Source organism: Melanerpes formicivorus, unplaced genomic scaffold, assembly GCF_026170545.1.
Source record: "Melanerpes formicivorus ecotype bairdi unplaced genomic scaffold, bMelFor1.0.p_v2 SCAF_27, whole genome shotgun sequence".
NCBI classification, from domain to species: Eukaryota; Metazoa; Chordata; class Aves; order Piciformes; family Picidae; genus Melanerpes; species Melanerpes formicivorus.
The window spans coordinates 9,110,153-9,128,355 of record NW_027142379.1 but is presented as its reverse complement, the minus strand read 5'-3'; the positions used below and the strand labels follow the sequence as shown (position 1 = coordinate 9,128,355).

Here is an 18,203-nt window from a genome sequence, read left to right as displayed (position 1 = left end):
TGTGTCCATGGTTCAAATGTAGTCTTGTTCTGTAGAGATTCACTATAGAGTTAACCCCAAATCTGAGTATCTGGTTTAGTCACTCCTGTTCATGTGTCCCTCCTAAATACATACCTGCTTCATGACTCATTTTGCAGTAATGTAGATAGTTCCTGTGGCTGCGTCCTTTGATTCCTAGTGTTGTACACACGGCAAGAAGTTTTCCTGGGAGTAGCTTCTCTGTTCTTTGGGTCCTTTGGTAGAGGTGTGTTTACTCACCAGCAAACTGAAGCATTCCTGCTGACATGTGAATGGGACAACCAATTAGCAGTATTTATGATAAACCAATTAATAATATTAATTATGGACCAGTAGCTGGAGGAGTGTTTGTTAACACCATTCTGTGCTAATACCAGTCCTCAAATGTTTGTCTTGTTTGCTTGTAGGCATGTTTTGCCATGCAGAGGATACACTGCTGTCTTATTCTTATTCCTCTGAGTTACATCTATACTCCCAAGTGAAAAGCTTGGCCAAAGCTTTCCTGTATGTTCTGAAGCTGGATTATTCCTAAGCTTTTATGAGTGCCTAACTAAGATATTCTCTCCAGCAAGCCTGGTTAGAGACAGAAACAGCAATCTACACTTTCTATTCTTACACCTTTCTGCTCTCCTTACACCCCCTCCAGGGTGGGGGAAAGAAAAGTGTGTGCTGTTGAGTGTTCTGCATGTAGTACAGGTCTGAATGCAGTGTTCTCTTATTTAGTGTGTCCTTTTGCCCACTAAGGAATAGCTACACCTCCATTAATTAGTGTATCAAGACAGGCTGCACATTATTATTTATAAACTGAGCTGCTTTGGGATAATCTGCTGCAAAGCCAAGGAGAAGGAAAAGATTTTGAACATTATGTTCACGTAGAAATGTCTGTGAGACACAGAGCCTTCTCCCATGCCCCTTGTCTTCAGATACTACTAATTTTCTGTTCTGTTTTGACAGCATACAAAATAGTATGCCCTGGAGACAACAGGGCTGTGGTGGTTAATTCCTGTCCCTTGCCAGCCCGTTGGAGTCTGTTTTGGTTTGAAAGATGGGAAGGAATGAAGCTGTGGGAAATGGTGTTTCTGTCACTGGTTGGAGGACAAGCTGCCTTGCAAATTGGTGTGGGGGCTTAATGCATGCACTGTATCAGTCCATGGTCTGCGAAGACATTCTCCCATGTGCTGTAATTTCTTCCGCGAACAAAAACACTGCAGTTGCAATGCCATTTCCTAACTTGGGGGCCAGGCCTTGGCTTCCTTCCTTCCCAAACAACTCTGTGAACTCTGAGAGGAGGATGTCTTTCGGTCCCTCTGCCCATGCTGTTTGTTCCGGCTGCTGGATCCTTTTCAGTTCTGGGAGATGCTGCGTCTCCCCGCTTCTCTTTTAGATTGATATCTTTTGACCTCAGTGGATTTAGAGCTTTGTAGAAGTGTTGAATGCCTGCTCCAGAGTTGTTACAGTTTCAGGTAAGGCAGGCAGGGAATTTCCAGACAACTTCTGTTTTGTTTTTGTTTGGTTCCTCCCCACCCCCGTTTGTTTGGCTGCTTGTTTCTTTTCTGTTTGTTTTTATTGTTGTTTGGTTGGCTTGGCTTGAGTTTTGTTTTGCTTTGTTTTCCCCTCTCCATTCGTTGTTATATAGTAATTGGGATTTTTTAGCCTTTCTCTTTGTGCTCTGTTCCTTCATGTGGGTAATGTTTTCAGAAAGTTCTCCTGGATTCCATGAGTCAGTCACTGAAGCCATGAAGAAAGATTCTGCTGTGTTTACAGCACAGCTTGGTTTTGAGGCAGCAATAAGCAGTCTTTCTCTTCTGTGATCTTTGCATGTGTACCCATGCACACAGAAGGATGCAGAATTCAGCCAGGACGTTAATGCGGCTTAGAGAGCAGTGAAATACTACCTGTGGCAGGACTTGAGAATCAAACAGCTGCTTGTGTGGTTTTATTACACACATGGTTTGTGTGAATCAAGGTGGTCCTGGATTGCATAGGACAGTGTGTGGGCATGGCTGACAGAGGAGGAGCTCTGGCTAACTGTCATTCATTAAAGAATAGTATTATAGTTTTAATAGTAAAACTAAGGTAAAGGAAATGAAAGAATTCTCCACTTTGCTTTTGGTCTTTAGAAAGTTAGGTGAAGGATAACAATTGTGAAATGTTCTCTCTTTTAATGCATTTTCTGTGGTAAGAGTTGTATGTGTAGACCACAGTTTTGCAAAATATTTGTGAACATATTTTAGGGTGACTTTTTTGTTTTGGTTTTTGTTTGTGGGGTTTTTTTAGCCTTTAATATTCTACACATAGTGATTACTTTGCTCTCTTTCATTCTTTTTCTTAGCTTAATACATAGAGGAATTATTTCTTCCTGACTTTTCCCCTTGTTTTTATAAAATCATGAATTACTCCTAATGCAGTTCTTCCTTAAACATTCATTGTACACTGATAGGTTTAGCAGAGCTGGGATCACCAGGGGAATGGATGACTCAGGCTTTTGCACACTGAGTCAGCAGTCACAATGAGTGGATTCATATACTTTTGGCATGTAAGAACAGGCTGTCACTTCATTTCACTGAGTCTTGTTGATTAATTTTTCCAGAATTAATTCAAGCATAGCAGAAGATGGAAAAGTAATGTGACCTGTGTGTATGGTCTGCTTGGGTGGAGGTCACAACAGACAGTGCATCAATATTGGTACCTGCTTTCACTATTACCACTGTGGGGAAGAGAACAGCCTCAGCATACCTCTTCTGTTTGCATTTTCATCAGTTTCTTTTTGAGCAGTATATCAAAACTACCCAACAGATGTTAAATTCATAACATACAACTGGTATTTCACTTTTACAGCTATCTACTGTTTCACTCTGCCCAAAGAGTGGTGAAGGGGGCCTACAGGAAGGCTGGGGAAGGACTTCTCAGGATCTCAGGTAGTGATAGGACTAGGGGGAATGGAATGAAGCTGGAGGTGGGGAGATTCAGGCTGGAGGTGAGGAGGAGGTTCTTCACCATGAGAGTGGTGAAACCCTGGAATGTGTTGTCCAGGGAGGTGGTTGAGGCCCCATCCCTGGAGGTGTTTAAGCCCAGGCTGGATGAGGCTCTGTCCAGCCTGCTCTAGTGTGGGGTGTCCCAGCCCATGGCAGGGGGGTTGGAACTAGATGATCCTTGTGGTCCCTTCCAACCCTGAATGATACTATGATACTATGACTGGTTCTGTGAGAAGACCCAAGATTTTCAGAGAGATGCTAGTAAACCTATTCCAAGGGCTATAATGCACCATGGGGCTGTGGAACCTGCCAGGCAGTGAACAGGATATAGCAAACTTCTATTCCATGCCATCAGGTTGAGAGTAGTCTTTTGTTAAACATTTCAGCTGGGCTCTTTTTAAGGGAAGTGATGCACTGTGGCTCAATCTGTCAAATTCTGTGTCACACCAAATCTGCAGTTATGTGCCAGTGACAATCTTACTGAATATACTCTCTGACTCAACAGCAGCCCAGTATTACAGTTGAGACATATAACTGTCATCAGAGGAAATGTAGCTTTTATTTTACTTTTCCTTCTGCATGGGGATCTTCCAAAGGGTTCTGACAATTTGTGTGGATCCTCCCCACTGGAGATACACAGATGAATTATCTTCATGTCAGCTCTACCCAGTGAAATTCAAGATCATGTTGCTAAGCTGCCTTTTCACAGGTAAATGACCTAATGGCTACATTGTCCTACTATCAGAGAAATGAATTCTCTCCCATGCTCAGATATCACCAAGGCGGTGACTACTGAGTGCAGATCTTCTTGTTAAAGGTTTATCAGCAAGATCAAAGCCTGTTCTGTTGGCTGCTAAAAGAATTGGTCACATCTAGTTGATGCATTTGAGACCATCCCACAAGTAAATCAAAGTGTTATCAATGGGGGACTTCCCTCCATTCATCATGCACTGGTACTTTTTACAAGAGTTCAGCTGGAAGGTTCCTGCCTGGGGGGTTGATCTCTAAGTTTCCGTCTCTTTCAGTTGTTCTCTTCTGTGATATTCCTGTCATCTTTGGAGGTCCATTCAACTGTGAGCTGGCTAGGCTGTCTTTGTGGTGGGTGTGTAAATTCTGACTCCATCTGTCAGTGTTCCAGCTTCTTGTAGTGAAGATGAGCTCCCTTACCGTTCTTCAGAAACTGTGTTTTACTGTGCTGTATTCTAACAACATGCTTACAGAGTGGGATGTTTAGGGATCGGGTGGTGGCAAAAACATCAGGGCTTGCAGGGGAAAAATGGCTCTGTCTGGAAGTGTCAATGATCTGATACTGCATCTGTGGGCAGCTTCAGGGAGGATACAGTTTAAATAGGTAGGCATCTGACTAACCTTATGTGCTTTGATAACTGGTTTTCAGCACATCTACTTGTATAATTCTTCAAGTTCCATGAAGTAGTGCTAGAATATCTAGAGTCACTTCAGTAATCTGCTGAGCCTTAGTAGCAAGGAATTACTGTCTAGAGACTTGCTGTTTGACTGCTGTACTGTTATATCAGCAGTTTCATAAATGCTGTCATGCATAAACTTTGATTCATATCCCATTTTTACCACCAAATTATGATAGGGTCAGTTTGAGACTGACTAGCAGGAGATTTTATTGTCAATTAGGGCTAAAGCAAAAGCTTAAAAATAGTCTGTGAAAGTTAGATTTAATTGTTTCCATGTTCTCTTTTAACTATTATGGAAGAGTTCAGCCAAGTTTTCCTTTTATTTCATCAAGCAGCAGGTCCAAGGAGAAAGGAAAACATACAAACCAAGCTGAATTTTCCTTTTGTGTATACCAGAGCTTCCTTGCCTTGACCTGGTTTGCTTGCTGTGAGGATAATCTGACTCACCTTTTGAAATGTTAAAGGTCAGCTGCACTTGAGGAAGCCCCCTGGTTGGCAGAGACTCCTAGAAAATGTCCTCACCTCTACTTGATAATTAGCCTCTCCAAATCCATACCCTTTTCTTCTCTTCCCTCAGGCTTCTAAGATCCCAGTGCAGTTTGCTGCTCTGGAGGAAGCACCAGGGTAGATCCTATCACAGTATTCACTGCTGCATGCTCCTTATTGAAGAATGCAAGATGTATGGGTTTTGCTTTTGAGCCAACACATGCCCCATTAGTCTGTGTCCCTTCTGCAGAGGAACTAATGGTGCATTTCTTTCCTCCTCCTGTTCTTTTTTCTTTGATGCTTTCATCTTTTTGGTTAGAAGGCATGAGGCATGTTAGTCTGAAGAGTGAACTCAGTCACCTGCATGAGTGTGAGCCCAGGAAAGTAAATGAATTATGAAACAAGAACTGAATTTCTCTGCATTTATTTGGTAGAGTGAATTTTAATAATGATTTCATAAAGCCAGACTAGAAAAACCCTTCTCATTTGTATGCCAGTCACTGACAAAATAATGAGTTAACTTTGCTGTCCACTTTTAGGTATGTAGATTTCTTAAGCCATAATTAATGAAAGGTTCATTATGTGGTATCTGACTATATAAGCGAACCTAATCACTGATAGCATTTAACTGGTTTAGAAGGCACTTAAAATGGTCATGTACTGTGCCAATTGCCAGACAAGGAAATTGCTAAGAGACTTTGTGGCAAATGGAATGAGTGCTTCTGTCAGATTACCTGCGCTTGCAGCGTGTGTAAGGGTGTGCCTGTGCGCACGCACATCCATACACTGGCGCTGGGGAGCCTCTGGCAGGGAGCTTTGCAGAAGCTGCAAGTATTTTTAGTGGAAACGAAATCTCAGTGCGCTTCTGCAGCATGTGACTTCCTATTTCTGTAAGTTACTTCCAAGGGACTTCCTCTGTTAACTCAGCTTGTCTCTAGAGATTTGATCTGGAGCTGGAGCGCAGTCCGCTTCGTCCTGTGCCTGCGACAGCCTTTTCCCGGAGTTTGCTTTGAGTGTTTGGTTTTTGTTTTGCCCTGTCTGCAGCATGCAAGGATCTGGTGGCTGCTACCCGTGATCGGAAGCTGAATACGTTCATACAAGTCTCGGTGGTACACCCGGCAGAGCACATTTTGACGAGGTATTCGAGCACTGAAATCGTGGAGGTGAGAGGCTTTCTTGTTCAATTAACGTGGTGATTAATGAATTGCTTGTGACTTCCTTACAAAGTGAATGAGAAAATAAAACAAGTTGGTGCATAGGTTTAGGTAAGGCAGGCACACTCTGGCAGTTAGCAAAGCATACCTAAGAATGTTCTGTAGTTTTTGGCATGTAACCAGGATAAACAGTGCAAAAATGAGCTTGGCTTTTCATGAAAGCTCTGTTGTTCCAAGTGGAGGCATAGAGAATGTTCCTGTTCTCCTGACATAGGTCTAGAATGAAGCAGGCAATAGTTGCTCTTGTGAAAGCACAAAGCAATGCAAAGTACAACTAAATTAAGAGTACAGCAAACTTGCAAAGTATTTTTTCCACTGTAAAGCTGGCGCTTCTGCAGCTCAAAAAAAAAGATTAGGCACCTTCTATAATTAGGGAAAAGAGTGGCTGTACGTAATGTCTGTGAATTTGCATGTCATAATTAGTAACTTGCATCACCTATTACAGAAAAAGTTGTCTGAGGCCACTGTGCTAGTCTTTGCTTTGCCCTGTAAGCATCCATGGCAGAACAAGCAAATGCTCTTCATAGAGAAAGCCAAGTGTGAGCAGGCAATGCAGATATAACTTGCTGAAGTTACTGGAGAGGCTCATTAAGAACAGGGAAGTGTGACTGTAAACACATGGGTTTGCCAAAGGCTTGTTGTAGCTGTTAAATAGTGAGAATCTTTCATGAGCCCTTTGTGAGATCAGTTTCAACAGCTACTAATCAAATTGTTATGGTTTCAGCCATGAACCATCCTGAAACTGCCTCATTCAAATATCTTGTATCTGTTTAGGATATTTTACTCAGACTGCTGCATTTCCTAGGTCTGAATGAATCCTTGAACTTGTTGGGTCAGGGTTCTCTTGTTTTGTAGTCCAGCTTTGCAGGGAGGGGAAGGTGTGGACACAGAGAAGTTACTTTCTTCAAGAGAAACTACACTCATCATGCAAAATCATATATTTAATAGAAACTGTAAGGACTGTAGTCTGCTGGTCTTTGGAAGTTAAGTATAATTAAACAGAAATTCTAAATAATGTTTTATATGATTCATTTAATTGTATGCCAAAAGCCTTTGATATAGTTACTTCTGTATACAGGTTTTAGATATAATCATGTTACGAAGCAGAGGAATCTCATCTTGCTCCGCAACTGCCTAAAGAGGGGTATTGCCATCCCCCCTGCACAAATTGACATCCTTAATGTGATACAAAGGAGTCTCCAGCATTTCTGCAGACATTTTTTTGGGTGACTTAAGAGGTCTCTTTTTGTGTGTGCCTGTGAAAGTTACACCTTTAGTTCATTTAAATTACTGCAAAATTGCAGCACTCTCAGAAATTATCATGGGAGAGGAAGAGGGATGGTTTATTACAGGTTGCCGTCCAGATACGAATACCTGCTGGCTGAGCTGCTTAGAGGCCTGTTGCTGGGCTCTGTTTCAGAAGCACTTAAAGTCTTTTCCAGTGAACAAGCTACCCAGTAATCTTTGAAACTTCCCTGACAAACTTTGAAAGCTGTCTGATTTTTCCTACTGATTTGATAATGCTTGGCTGCTCGCATCTCTCTGCTGTAGAAAGCTTTTTGTCTCAAGAGCCTGCAGTTTCTACCCCTCCATAATGGCATCCTCTGAAGTACACAGTTGTTACCCTACTAAATGTTTGTTCGTGTTGCACAGGGTACAAGAGATCCGCTGTTTTTGACTGGTGTGACATTCCCACCGGACTATCCCATCTATGAAGAGACTAAAATAAAACTAACAGTCTATGATGTCAAAGATAAATCTCAAGACACAGTAAGTGCTTTGCTTCCTTTCTTGCATAAATCTTACTGAGGATGAAGTTGCTTGCCATGTTGGGGTTTGACTCTTGAGCACGCTTTCAAATCGAGGCAATATCTTCACGTAGAATCGGATTTGCTTATCTCTTATACCCAAAATGTATTGGGGTTTTTGTTGTTGTGGTGGTGGTGGTGGTGGTTTTTTATTGTGCTTGTTGGGGGTTTGTTGGTTTTGTTTTGAATTTTTATTGTTGTTGTTATGCTGGAGAATACAGAAAGCAAACCATGGACTGTTGCTGCTAAATGGTTACATGAATCAGCACAGGCATTTCTGGCAATTAAAAGATTACTGTTGTGTACTTTTTGATGACAGAGAACGTATGGAGTAGGCTGAGATAACACCACTGTGAGCACATTTTCAGAAGTATGTACCTAGTAATATTCTACCTAGATGCCCAAACCAGAATGATGATAGAGACTGATTGAGAGAGATAATCACAGTTTATTTTCATCTCTTAACATGGTGATATCTGCAGGTCTTCTGTGCCTGCTGTTAGTAATTTGTAAGGATCTAAGGTCTTCTGTGTCATAGCGAAAGGTGAATCATTTGGGGTTCTAGTGTTGTGTATTTTTGGCTACGCTGTCAGTTTCTTACACTGACAAACAGTTACTCACCTGAGATGATATATCGAGGTCACTGGGACTACTCGAGTGATTTAACTGCTAAATATAGTCCTTGAGTGGCCATTTTATGTGCTGTAGGTAATCTAAGACAGCCTAACAGAGCTAAAAGATATCATAGGACCTATGGGAGTTTTGTTTTTCTTCTGTGGCAGTTGGAGTCCATCTGATAGTTTTCTCTTGGCTGTCAAAAATGGCCCTTGACACCTGTATTAAATTAGCTGAATTGTTCTTGACGTGTCTGTAATTATTCCCCAGTATGATTAAAGACCAAGGAGGTTCCTGTCATGACTGCATATGTGTTCATTATCCATAGAAAGGAAATTAAACACCTAACTTGCAACTTGAGACTGTCTTTGAACTGCTTCCACAAGTAAAGTTATATGCCTGGAGGACTTCTAGGGTTTTTTTTCAGGTACAGAATAGCTGATATGTTTGCTTAAATTTTGGACATTTGTGAGCAAATGGGTTGAACAGTCTCCTCACTGTGCTCTTCAGTTGGAATATGAGGAATGTTTTGGATACAAAACTGTTTCTAGACTAAGGTGGTGTTTTCCCCTCTGTTGAAGGACAGCCAGGGAAGAGGCATGTGCACTCATTTTCAACATGTCTGTGTTCTAGTTTTTGGGTTAGGCTACAGGGGCTTCAGATAGGATCTGCTGTTTGTTCAATGGAGTTGTCACCTGTGGGCAGATACAGGAGTTGAGAGAGAAGTTTGACTTGGTTCTTTCAGTTTCTGTAGTGGCCGACAGATGATGGAAAAATAATATCCTATCTGTAAGTGAAAAAAGTGGACTTGATTCTTTGTACTACTGCACTTCTAGTTGCAAACCTCTACCCTGCCTCCTATATCCTTCTCCTATATACTCTCCTTCTCAGGATCTCAGGTAGTGATAGGACTAGGGGGAATGGAATGAAGCTGGAGGTAGGGAGATTCAGGCTAGATGTGAGGAGGAGGTTCTTCACCATGAGAGTGGTGAAGCCCTGGAATGGGCTGTCCGGGGAGGTGGTCGAGGCCCCGTCCCTGGGGGTGTTTAAGAGCAGGCTGGATGAGGCTCTGGCCAGCCTGATCTAGTGTAGGGTGTCCCTGCCCATGGCAGGGGGGTTGGAACTAGATGATCCTTGTGGTCCCTTCCAACCCTGAATGAAACTATGAAATATATAGGACAAGATCTAGCCTAGAGAATGAATATAATTTGATAAGCTATTGCAGACTCATAAGAACTTTTAATAACTGTTCCTTACAATTGTAGTACAGGACTGGAGTCTCTCCAAGAGAATCCCATTAATGAGGCTTGTAAGTCACAAGAGAGAACACCTTCCTCTCTTGTCACAGTTCCTATGTAAAACATTCTACACCTGTGGCTTACAGTACCTTTTTGTAGGGGGAAATGTTAATCCCCTTCCTGCTTTGCATATACTTAGCTTTTTTCAATATTCAGACGTTTCATGAAGTGGATGGGGGTGAGAAACATTTCGGTAAGCTGTAAGTCTTAAGTGAAGGTAGAGTGCCTCATGTGTGAGGAACCGTGGGCCACCCAGATTGTGACTTGATTTGTGGCAATATTTGAACTTCAGAATATCAGCAGAGATAGCACTAGTGGCTTGACTTTCTTTCTGTAATTGGAAGCAATCATCTTTTAATTCAGTGAGTGGTTTGAGTTTAGAGCTGTACAAAGGTTCAGAATGTCAGGTTTAACAGAGCTATAGCTCGATACTACTGCCAGCATAGCTACAGCTGCTCAGACCTCAGTCCTTGCTACAGGACCCAAGAAGTGGTATGTGTCCTTTTGGCAGCAAGCCTTTTCCAGGGCTGTGCAGTTCTCATTCTCCAGGCTACTATAAAGCTGGCTTTCTCTCTCCCCAGAAATTTCTGCCACAGCTTATCACCACAACACGTAGCCCCACCATTCCTCCAAACAGGTAATCCACTTGGGAAGGAGGACAATGCAAGGCTGTTAGGTGGGCTCTGCTGTTCTAGACTGTGCTTCCAGGCCAGTCACCAGCTCATACAAGTGAGAATTTATGGTACAATAAACCTGAGATCTGACTGAAAAATGTTTTGCAGAAATTGGGCAAGAAAGCTACAGCAATGAGAATTCCTGCCACATCAGTTTTACACTGATTACTGATCCCTGAGTCCTGATTACTTTAGTTAACCACTTCAAGGTCAGTCCCTCATCACAAATCTATACTTACTGTAATTTCTCTAGTTATTCAAAATAAAATAAGGAAGTCAGTTCTGTGCATTAATTAAACTAAGCAGGATTTTACTGACACCAATAGAAAACTCTAGAGAAGGCAAGAAAAGGGCAGTGGGTGCACCACAAAGAAAAATATTTTCTTGGGTTGGTTTTTTTTTCTTTTTGCCTAAACCTGCCTCTGTCTATACAAGAGAATTATGTCTCGTTTTCACATCCACTGGATTTTTATTGTACAACAAAAATAATGAAATCCTGCTCAGCTTGTGCACACCAGTTTGTGGTGCCAAAGTGAAAAGGGATGCTCCCCTGTCAGAGACGACAACTTCTTTGGCACCACTGGCATCCTGGCCTGCATTAGGAATAGTGTGGCCAGCAGGAGCAGGGAAGTCATTGTGCCCTGTACTCTGCTTTGGTTAGGCCGCACCTTGAGTACTGTGTCCAGTTCTGGGGCCCTCAGTTTAAGGAGGACATCGAGAGACTTGAGCGTGTCCAGAGAAGGGCAACAAGGCTGGGGAGAGGCCTTGAACACAAGCCCTATGAGGAGAGGCTGAGGGAGCTGGGATTGTTTAGCCTGGAGGAGGCTCAGGGGTGACCTGATTGCCCTCTACAACTACCTGAGGGGTGGTTGTGGCTGGGAAGGGGTTGGTCTCTTCTCCCAGGCAACCAGCACCAGAACAAGAGGACACAGTCTCAAGCTGTGCTAGGGGAGGTTTAGACTCGAGGTGAGGAGGAAGCTCTTCACCGAGCGAGTCATTCGCCATTGGAATGGGCTGCCCAGGGAGGTGGTGGAGTCACCATCCCTGGAGGCGTTCAAGAGGAGATTGGACGTGGCACTTGGTGCCATGGTCTAGTCATGGGGTCTGTGTTGATAGGTTGGACTCGATGATCCTCGAGGTCCTTTCCAACCTAAGTTATACTGTGACACGCTGCTTGTGCTGCTGCTCCTTAAAAAAAAGATACAAAAATAACCTTGCGATGCTTGCATTCCCATGCCAGCAAGCAGATAGTTAACTTCCCTCTTGCCTGTCATTTAGCTTACGTTATATAAGAAGTGCAGTTTAATTACGTTGAAGTACTGTGCAGCTGGTATCGCATTCACTGCTCTTCACACACTGGATATTCTAACTGCACTTTCCACTTTCTATGCATCTCTGTCTGATATTGGACATAATTGTACCTTGGCTGTGTCAGGCTTTCTGTACTTGAGGCTTTTTACTATAATGAAACACCATTTTTGGTGGGTTTGTGTTTCCCCCCCTTCCCCCTTTGTTTTGGCTACTCTTCCTAAGTTAGAGTGATTGGTTGCTGCAGGTTTCCATCCAAATAGAAACTTCTAATGACTGTGCTATTCCTGCTTTACTTGGACATAGTTAGGATGAAGAAGGTAATAGAGTGTGTTTATGAAATATTATTTAAATACAGCCAGTGAAGTTGTGCATGCAAAGCAGTGGTTAATGCCTTCCTCTGAAAAATGTGCACTGATGTCTGTTTCTACATCACAAAGGTTTTCTTCCCATATTGCCATGACCAAATTTGTGTTACACTGGCTTCAGCTGCACACTCTTGAATATTTTAGACAGCTGGGTTTTGTTGTAATGCTGTCACTGCATCTCCCCTTAAAGTCATTGGCAAAGAAAATCAGAGGCTGATACGCTGTTGAAATGTTACCTGTGGACCACTTCTGCACAGAGGCAGGACTCTTACTTCTATAAACACACAGGTTTGCCCTGTTTAGGCCAGCAAGTTTGAAAGCTGAAACTGGATTCATTCTCTCTAAAAATACTGCTAGGTGAAAGTCAGGTACTGCTGCCGTGTGACAGACACACAGAAAATACAGGAGGAGGTGAATCTGTTCATTAAAAGAAGGAAATGTTTAGTGACTAATCTGAGCAGCAGCAGCAGCCTTTATGATCTGTGATTTAGAATATAGATACTTGTGTCCCACAGCAAGTGCTCTGACCTTCATTGTGTAGAATAGTGTGATTCCACTGCCACAGCAGCAAACTTGCAGATGGCATCATGCTGAGTGGTGCCATCTATAAGCTAGAGGGATGGGATGGCATCTAGAGGGCCTGGACAAGTTGGAGAGGTGGATCCAGGTGAACATCATCATGAGGTTTAACAAGACTGAGTGCAGAGCCTGCACCTGGGTCAGAGCAATCCTGATGATTAATCAATCCAGGCTAGGAAATGAGATGATAGAAAGCAGCCCTGCGGAAAAGGACTTCAGCGTTCTGGTGGATGAGAAGCTGGGTGTGAGTCAACAGTTTGCACTCGTAGCCCATAAGGCTGATGGCATCCTGGCTGCATTAAAAGAAGCGTGGCCAGCAGATTGAGGGGTGATTCTGCTATTTGGCTCTTGTGAGACCTCACCTGGAGTGCTGCATCCAGCTCTGGAGCCCCCAGCACAGGAAGGACATGGACCTGAATGGACTGGGTCCAGAGGGGAGGGCCACCAAGATGGTCAGGAGGCTGGAACATCTGTCTGATGAGGCCAGGCTGCAGGAACTATAATTATTCAGCCTGAAACTGACATTTGCTGTTCTTGCATTTGTTATGTCCCAAATTCTCTTAATCACTGAGAATAATGTTAGAAATACTTGATAATTTTTAGAGTAGTTAGGGCCTGAAGTACAGATTTGGATATGGGAACATACACTGTAAAATGACAATTTTAGATTATTTAGGCTTCAAATTGAATGTCTTTGACCTTTGGAGGTTTGAATCTTCTATTAGAGCCCCTCACTATGAAGGAACTCTTGAAAAAGGTTTTTCTTTGTGTTTCTTGATATTCCAAGTGTCTCTGTTAAAACTGCATCACACCCATGGTGAGTGGGAAATAGACTGTTACAAAGGAGGCATTTTGGGTTCAGTTGTGCAGCCCAATCTAAAATGACAGCATTTCATGGTCCCTTGTGGGCATTGATCTGGATCACAAACCCACCATGCAGTTTGGTGTGGTTTGCCATCTCTGCTGAAGAAGCCCGCGGCTTGAATACTGGAACTCCGCAGAGCAGGATGTGAAATGCATCAGCAGATCGATGTGAAAGCTCACCCATCTTCCACCTCCACTGGAGTGCTCTTAGTCCCTCACTCTTGTGAACACTGAAACTATTGTAGCTGGTTTGCTTTTTCTTTAAAACTTGAAGTGGTGTTCAAGGTGCTTTGCTTTGTTTGAAGAAAAAGCACTTCAAATTATTCCTTTTCGCAGTTCTGTTCGTTGTCATCTCTGTAGGACTTGTAGAGAAATATTAGCTTAAATTAGAAACTTCTTATCTCCTCCTTGATGGAGCAGTACTGTACAGCACTGTAGTCTGAAATGCCATAGCCCAGGCAATAAAGCTTGAGGTGTTCATTTGTGGTTTTCAAAATCATGCCATGGTTTTTTTTTTCCACAGATCTATACCTGATGATAAATTCAGTTTTACTTTCACCTCAAACTATTGTAGTCTTACTAAACACCATTATTAGAGATACTAAAGGAGTGGGGAGGGGGAGTGGGTTTTATTCTTCGGAGCATGTACATGTGGAATCCACCCAAAGCGTTATTGTCAGCCGTTCTCAGTGGTTTTGAAGTCTGGAATACGTAAAGGGGAATTCAAACTGCTGACTTTCATTTGGGTTTATATTGAAATGAAATCTTTCTTTGAAGTGGCTGAGGGTATAATAAGGTTTTCATATATCTCAGTGTATCTCTAAGAGACCTGGGGATAAGTGTCAAGACCAGGAAAGTTACAGGTACAGACTTTAAGCCCATTTGTAGCCTTTCAGCTCTTTATGCCTGGCTCCTGAAAATGCAAAGGGAGGATTTGGCTTTGCAAAAAATCTTCCTCTCTTTGAAAGCATCCTACTTTTGACTTTTTCTCCTACCCTTTTATTATTAATTTTTTTTTTTCCCCCCTAATTGAGGCAAACTCTTCCCTATTGCTGTATCTTCAGGGAAAGTTGCAATCTACTGTTTGTTAGTTTTCCATTTTCTTTTCCACATGCTGCGTTGATCAGATGCTGCTGCTGCTGTCTCGCATCAGGCAAAGATTTTTCTCTAGCAGCTGACTTTTGGGAAAACTATTGTAAAAATACATAGTGATGAGACCAATTGTATTCTGTAAAAATGTAAAGGGTTGCCTTGAAAATAGCTGAGAAATAAGGGAAGCCAAATAGTAAATGATTACATTCTCCTGTAGATTTTATTTTAAGCAGCTAAAGATTTAGGTAACAGACACGATTGTTCCATTCTCTACTGTGCTGCCCAGAAAGCTTGCAAATGTATCACTTTTCCATGAATACTTTATGTATGCATATTTATAGATAGCTTTCATTGCTCCCTCCCTCACTAGACCAGCACAGGGCACATCAGAATAGTCAAACAAATGCAGGGTGGTTATTGCACTCCTTATCGTTCTTCTGAAGACCACTTTTAAGGTTCTGGGGGTACATGCCTAGTACAGAAGGCCAGGATGTCTTCCTCTGAAGTATGTATGCTGCTCTGAGTCATGCATGCTCTTCTACAGTGTGGAGCAACCTGGCTATGAAAACATGGCCTCTCTGCCCTTTCTGAGGTTTGATCTGATTTCCCTCTCAGTGCTTTGGGATGAGGCAGTGGAGAAGCAGCTCTTCAGGAGGGGTGGCTGGTGCTCCTGACAGGCCAGGTACTGCAGTCCTCGCAGGCAGTCCAGGCTCTGCAAGCAGGAAGGATGTCCTTGTACTAAGTGCAATAATAAGGGAATGTCTGGATGACTCAGAGGGTAAGGTTTATCTGTCCTCATTGCCAGTTTTCCTTTTTTTGTGAGGTGAATGGGCAGATAGCCCCATCACACCAGCACTACATCTGAAATGTACAGAAGGGGAGCTGGCATTCAAGTACATAGTGACATATCTGCCTTTAGCTATAGCTACTTAAAATGATTATACACACAACAGTTGACATACGTGTAGTTGACAGGTAGTTTATAAATTAAAGGTGACTTCTGCAGGTGAAAAAATGTAGAAGACTTGAGATGATGGTGGGTTTTTTTTCCAGTAGAGAAAGCTCCAGTTTTGCCTATGCGACTCATATCCGGAAGTTACTTTACCTGGAAAATAATTGCCCAAATAGATGCTTCTCTTGCTGCTGTAGAAGCACTTCTGACTAAGTGGATATATTGAACTCCTTGAAAAATCACTACTGTGAACTACTTCTGTTTAATTTTTCATGTTTGGTGTGCTTTTGTCAAGTAAGCCTTTAGAATTCTCTTTCTGTTACCAGTAATTGTCTTTACACTGCAGGAAAAATATGTTCATGCCTCCTTATTTAGTTGCAGCCAAGATGTGCATAAATACAAATTAATTCACTGTAGAAACTGCATTAAATGTTGAAGAAAAAGAAATGTTTCTTCTGTAGCTTCTGCCTCTTAGCCTTTACTAAGGAAATTCTTTTTTATTTCTCAAAACCCAGTTGAGCATTAATGGAACTCTTTGAGTGACTTGCTGAAGTTATTTGTATTTTATATTTATTATCTTAAGTTTTTAGCTGCTTGAAAAATCAGACACACCAGTTCTTATAGTCTCAAGCATCTTGCTTCATAGGAAAGCACGTACAAATACTGATGTAAAATAAGTGCAATGTATTTAAAAACCACTCTGGTGGCAAATCTGTTTCTGTAGAATATTTAATACATTGAGATGCATTAAGGATTGGAAGGATGAAAATGAATGTACATGGGACAGTGGTAAGTCTGCTTTTGTGTGATGAAAGCAGACACTGAAAACCACTTTGGAAAATGATTTTTTCCCTTAAAGTTTTAGGGTGTGTGATCTGGGAAATTGAAAACAGAACAAATTCAATCTATTAGAGCAGGTTTTTCTCCATCTACCACGTGTCTCACAAAAGTCTTCTTTTAGAGTTACAGATATGTTTGTACCACCAAATACTTGCATTTGAAATTTGGTGCTTAAAAAGTAAAGCCCCACAAGTAATTGTATTTAAAAATCAATTAAGAACCATATGCATGGGGCATAACACGAGGCTTTATCTTCTTGAGCAAGCTTTTGTTAGCGTAAACTAGTTAAATGTTTTGTATTATGCTGTGTTTTAAATATTTGATGAATAAACATGAAAGGCCTGTGTAATCACTTAGGAATTCCAATGCCATTGGAAATGCATGTATCATTGAATTTTGCAGTAATCAAAGCTCTTTATGTAATCATTATGCAGTATATTACAGAAAGAAATTCCCATGTGGCCGAAATTCTCCATGCTTGGCTTTCTTCATGCCAGAAATAAGGATTTTTGTTTTGGTCTGTTCTTTGTTTTGTGCTGTTCACCGTGGATTGAATGATCATGAAAAGGGTAAAAAAACCCTTGCTTGCAAAAACTGTTTGCAGCTTGTGCAGTGGAGAGCAAAAGAAAAATAGCGGGGCCAAAACTTAGTGCAAAATTTGCTACTCTCAAAATCTGACCTGCATAAATGTGAATGAACATTATGAACATCAACAACAGAACTCAAGATTTCAGTGCACAGAGCAGTTGCCATATTGACTGTCCGCTGCGTTGTAATGTTACAGCACTTTGCGCTGAGAGAGATTTCCGTTCACTGAGGGATAAACTGATTTCCCTCACCTTGCATTTTTGACTTACTGATGGGATGATGGATTGTTATCAAGGAGTTACTGGCATAGTGGTATTAGTTATGATTACATTGTGTCTTTTTGGTGCTTTGTGTTTTTTTCCCAGTGTTTTGGGGTGTTAGGAATATGGTTTTCCTCCCCCCCCCCCCCCCCCCCCGGAGTTCCTTTTTGTCACAGTCGTATTTTCAAAGCAAAGAAAGTTGAAGATGATATTTTTTATAGTACTGTGCAGCTGTTGATGTTTATTCTTGCAGTCTGATTATCCTTGAATCCTTTGTTATATATGCAGTTTCAGTAATGTGAAATGAAGAAGCTGCAAGTCACAATTATCCAAACCGCTTCAATATTTTGTTTTTCTATCCTCTCTCCATCTCAGAGTAGGGAACACAGTGACATCTACTAAATTTTGGCTGCAAAACTTACACCTGAGCTGTTTTCAAGTGAAATCCAGAGGGCTCTCACTGGAGAGAAACTGAAGCGCATTTTGTCTACGAGTTGATAAGCAGACATGTTACACTGAGTTGCCTGTTTCCATCAATGCTAGCCTATGTGTTCTTGGGAGATAAGACACATTTGTTTATTTTTTAGAGGATGTGTGTGTTACATTAACCTGCCTTGATGCCTACAATCATCTGGTGGAAGCTGGAGTCTTCATACTTTGTCTCTCTCACATACGGTTCTCTGTATTGCTCAGGTTTTTGACTCCATGGTGCGACTGTGGGTATTTGTCACTGTATTGTTGCTAGGCAATACAAAGCAAATCACTGGATCTCTATGGAATAGAAATGAGAGCAGAGTCTGTTAACTTATGCCTCCTGGATCTATTAATATAAAATTA

At 41.9% G+C, this 18,203-nt stretch overlaps 1 protein-coding gene across 4 annotated transcripts in view; it reads left to right on the top strand.

The window, feature by feature from the left end:
- INPP4B (inositol polyphosphate-4-phosphatase type II B) overlaps positions 1–18,203 on the top strand; it is a 339,838-nt gene that overhangs the window by 141,184 nt on the left and 180,451 nt on the right. For 3 of the 4 annotated variants that reach the window (XM_068154053.1, XM_068154054.1, XM_068154052.1), the window contains exons 6-7: positions 5,951–6,069; positions 7,774–7,890. In XM_068154053.1, coding sequence (XP_068010154.1) covers positions 5,951–6,069; positions 7,774–7,890 — 236 coding nt within the window. The remainder of the gene's footprint in view (positions 1–5,950; positions 6,070–7,773; positions 7,891–18,203) is intronic. The other variant, XM_068154056.1, reaches the window with a different exon arrangement.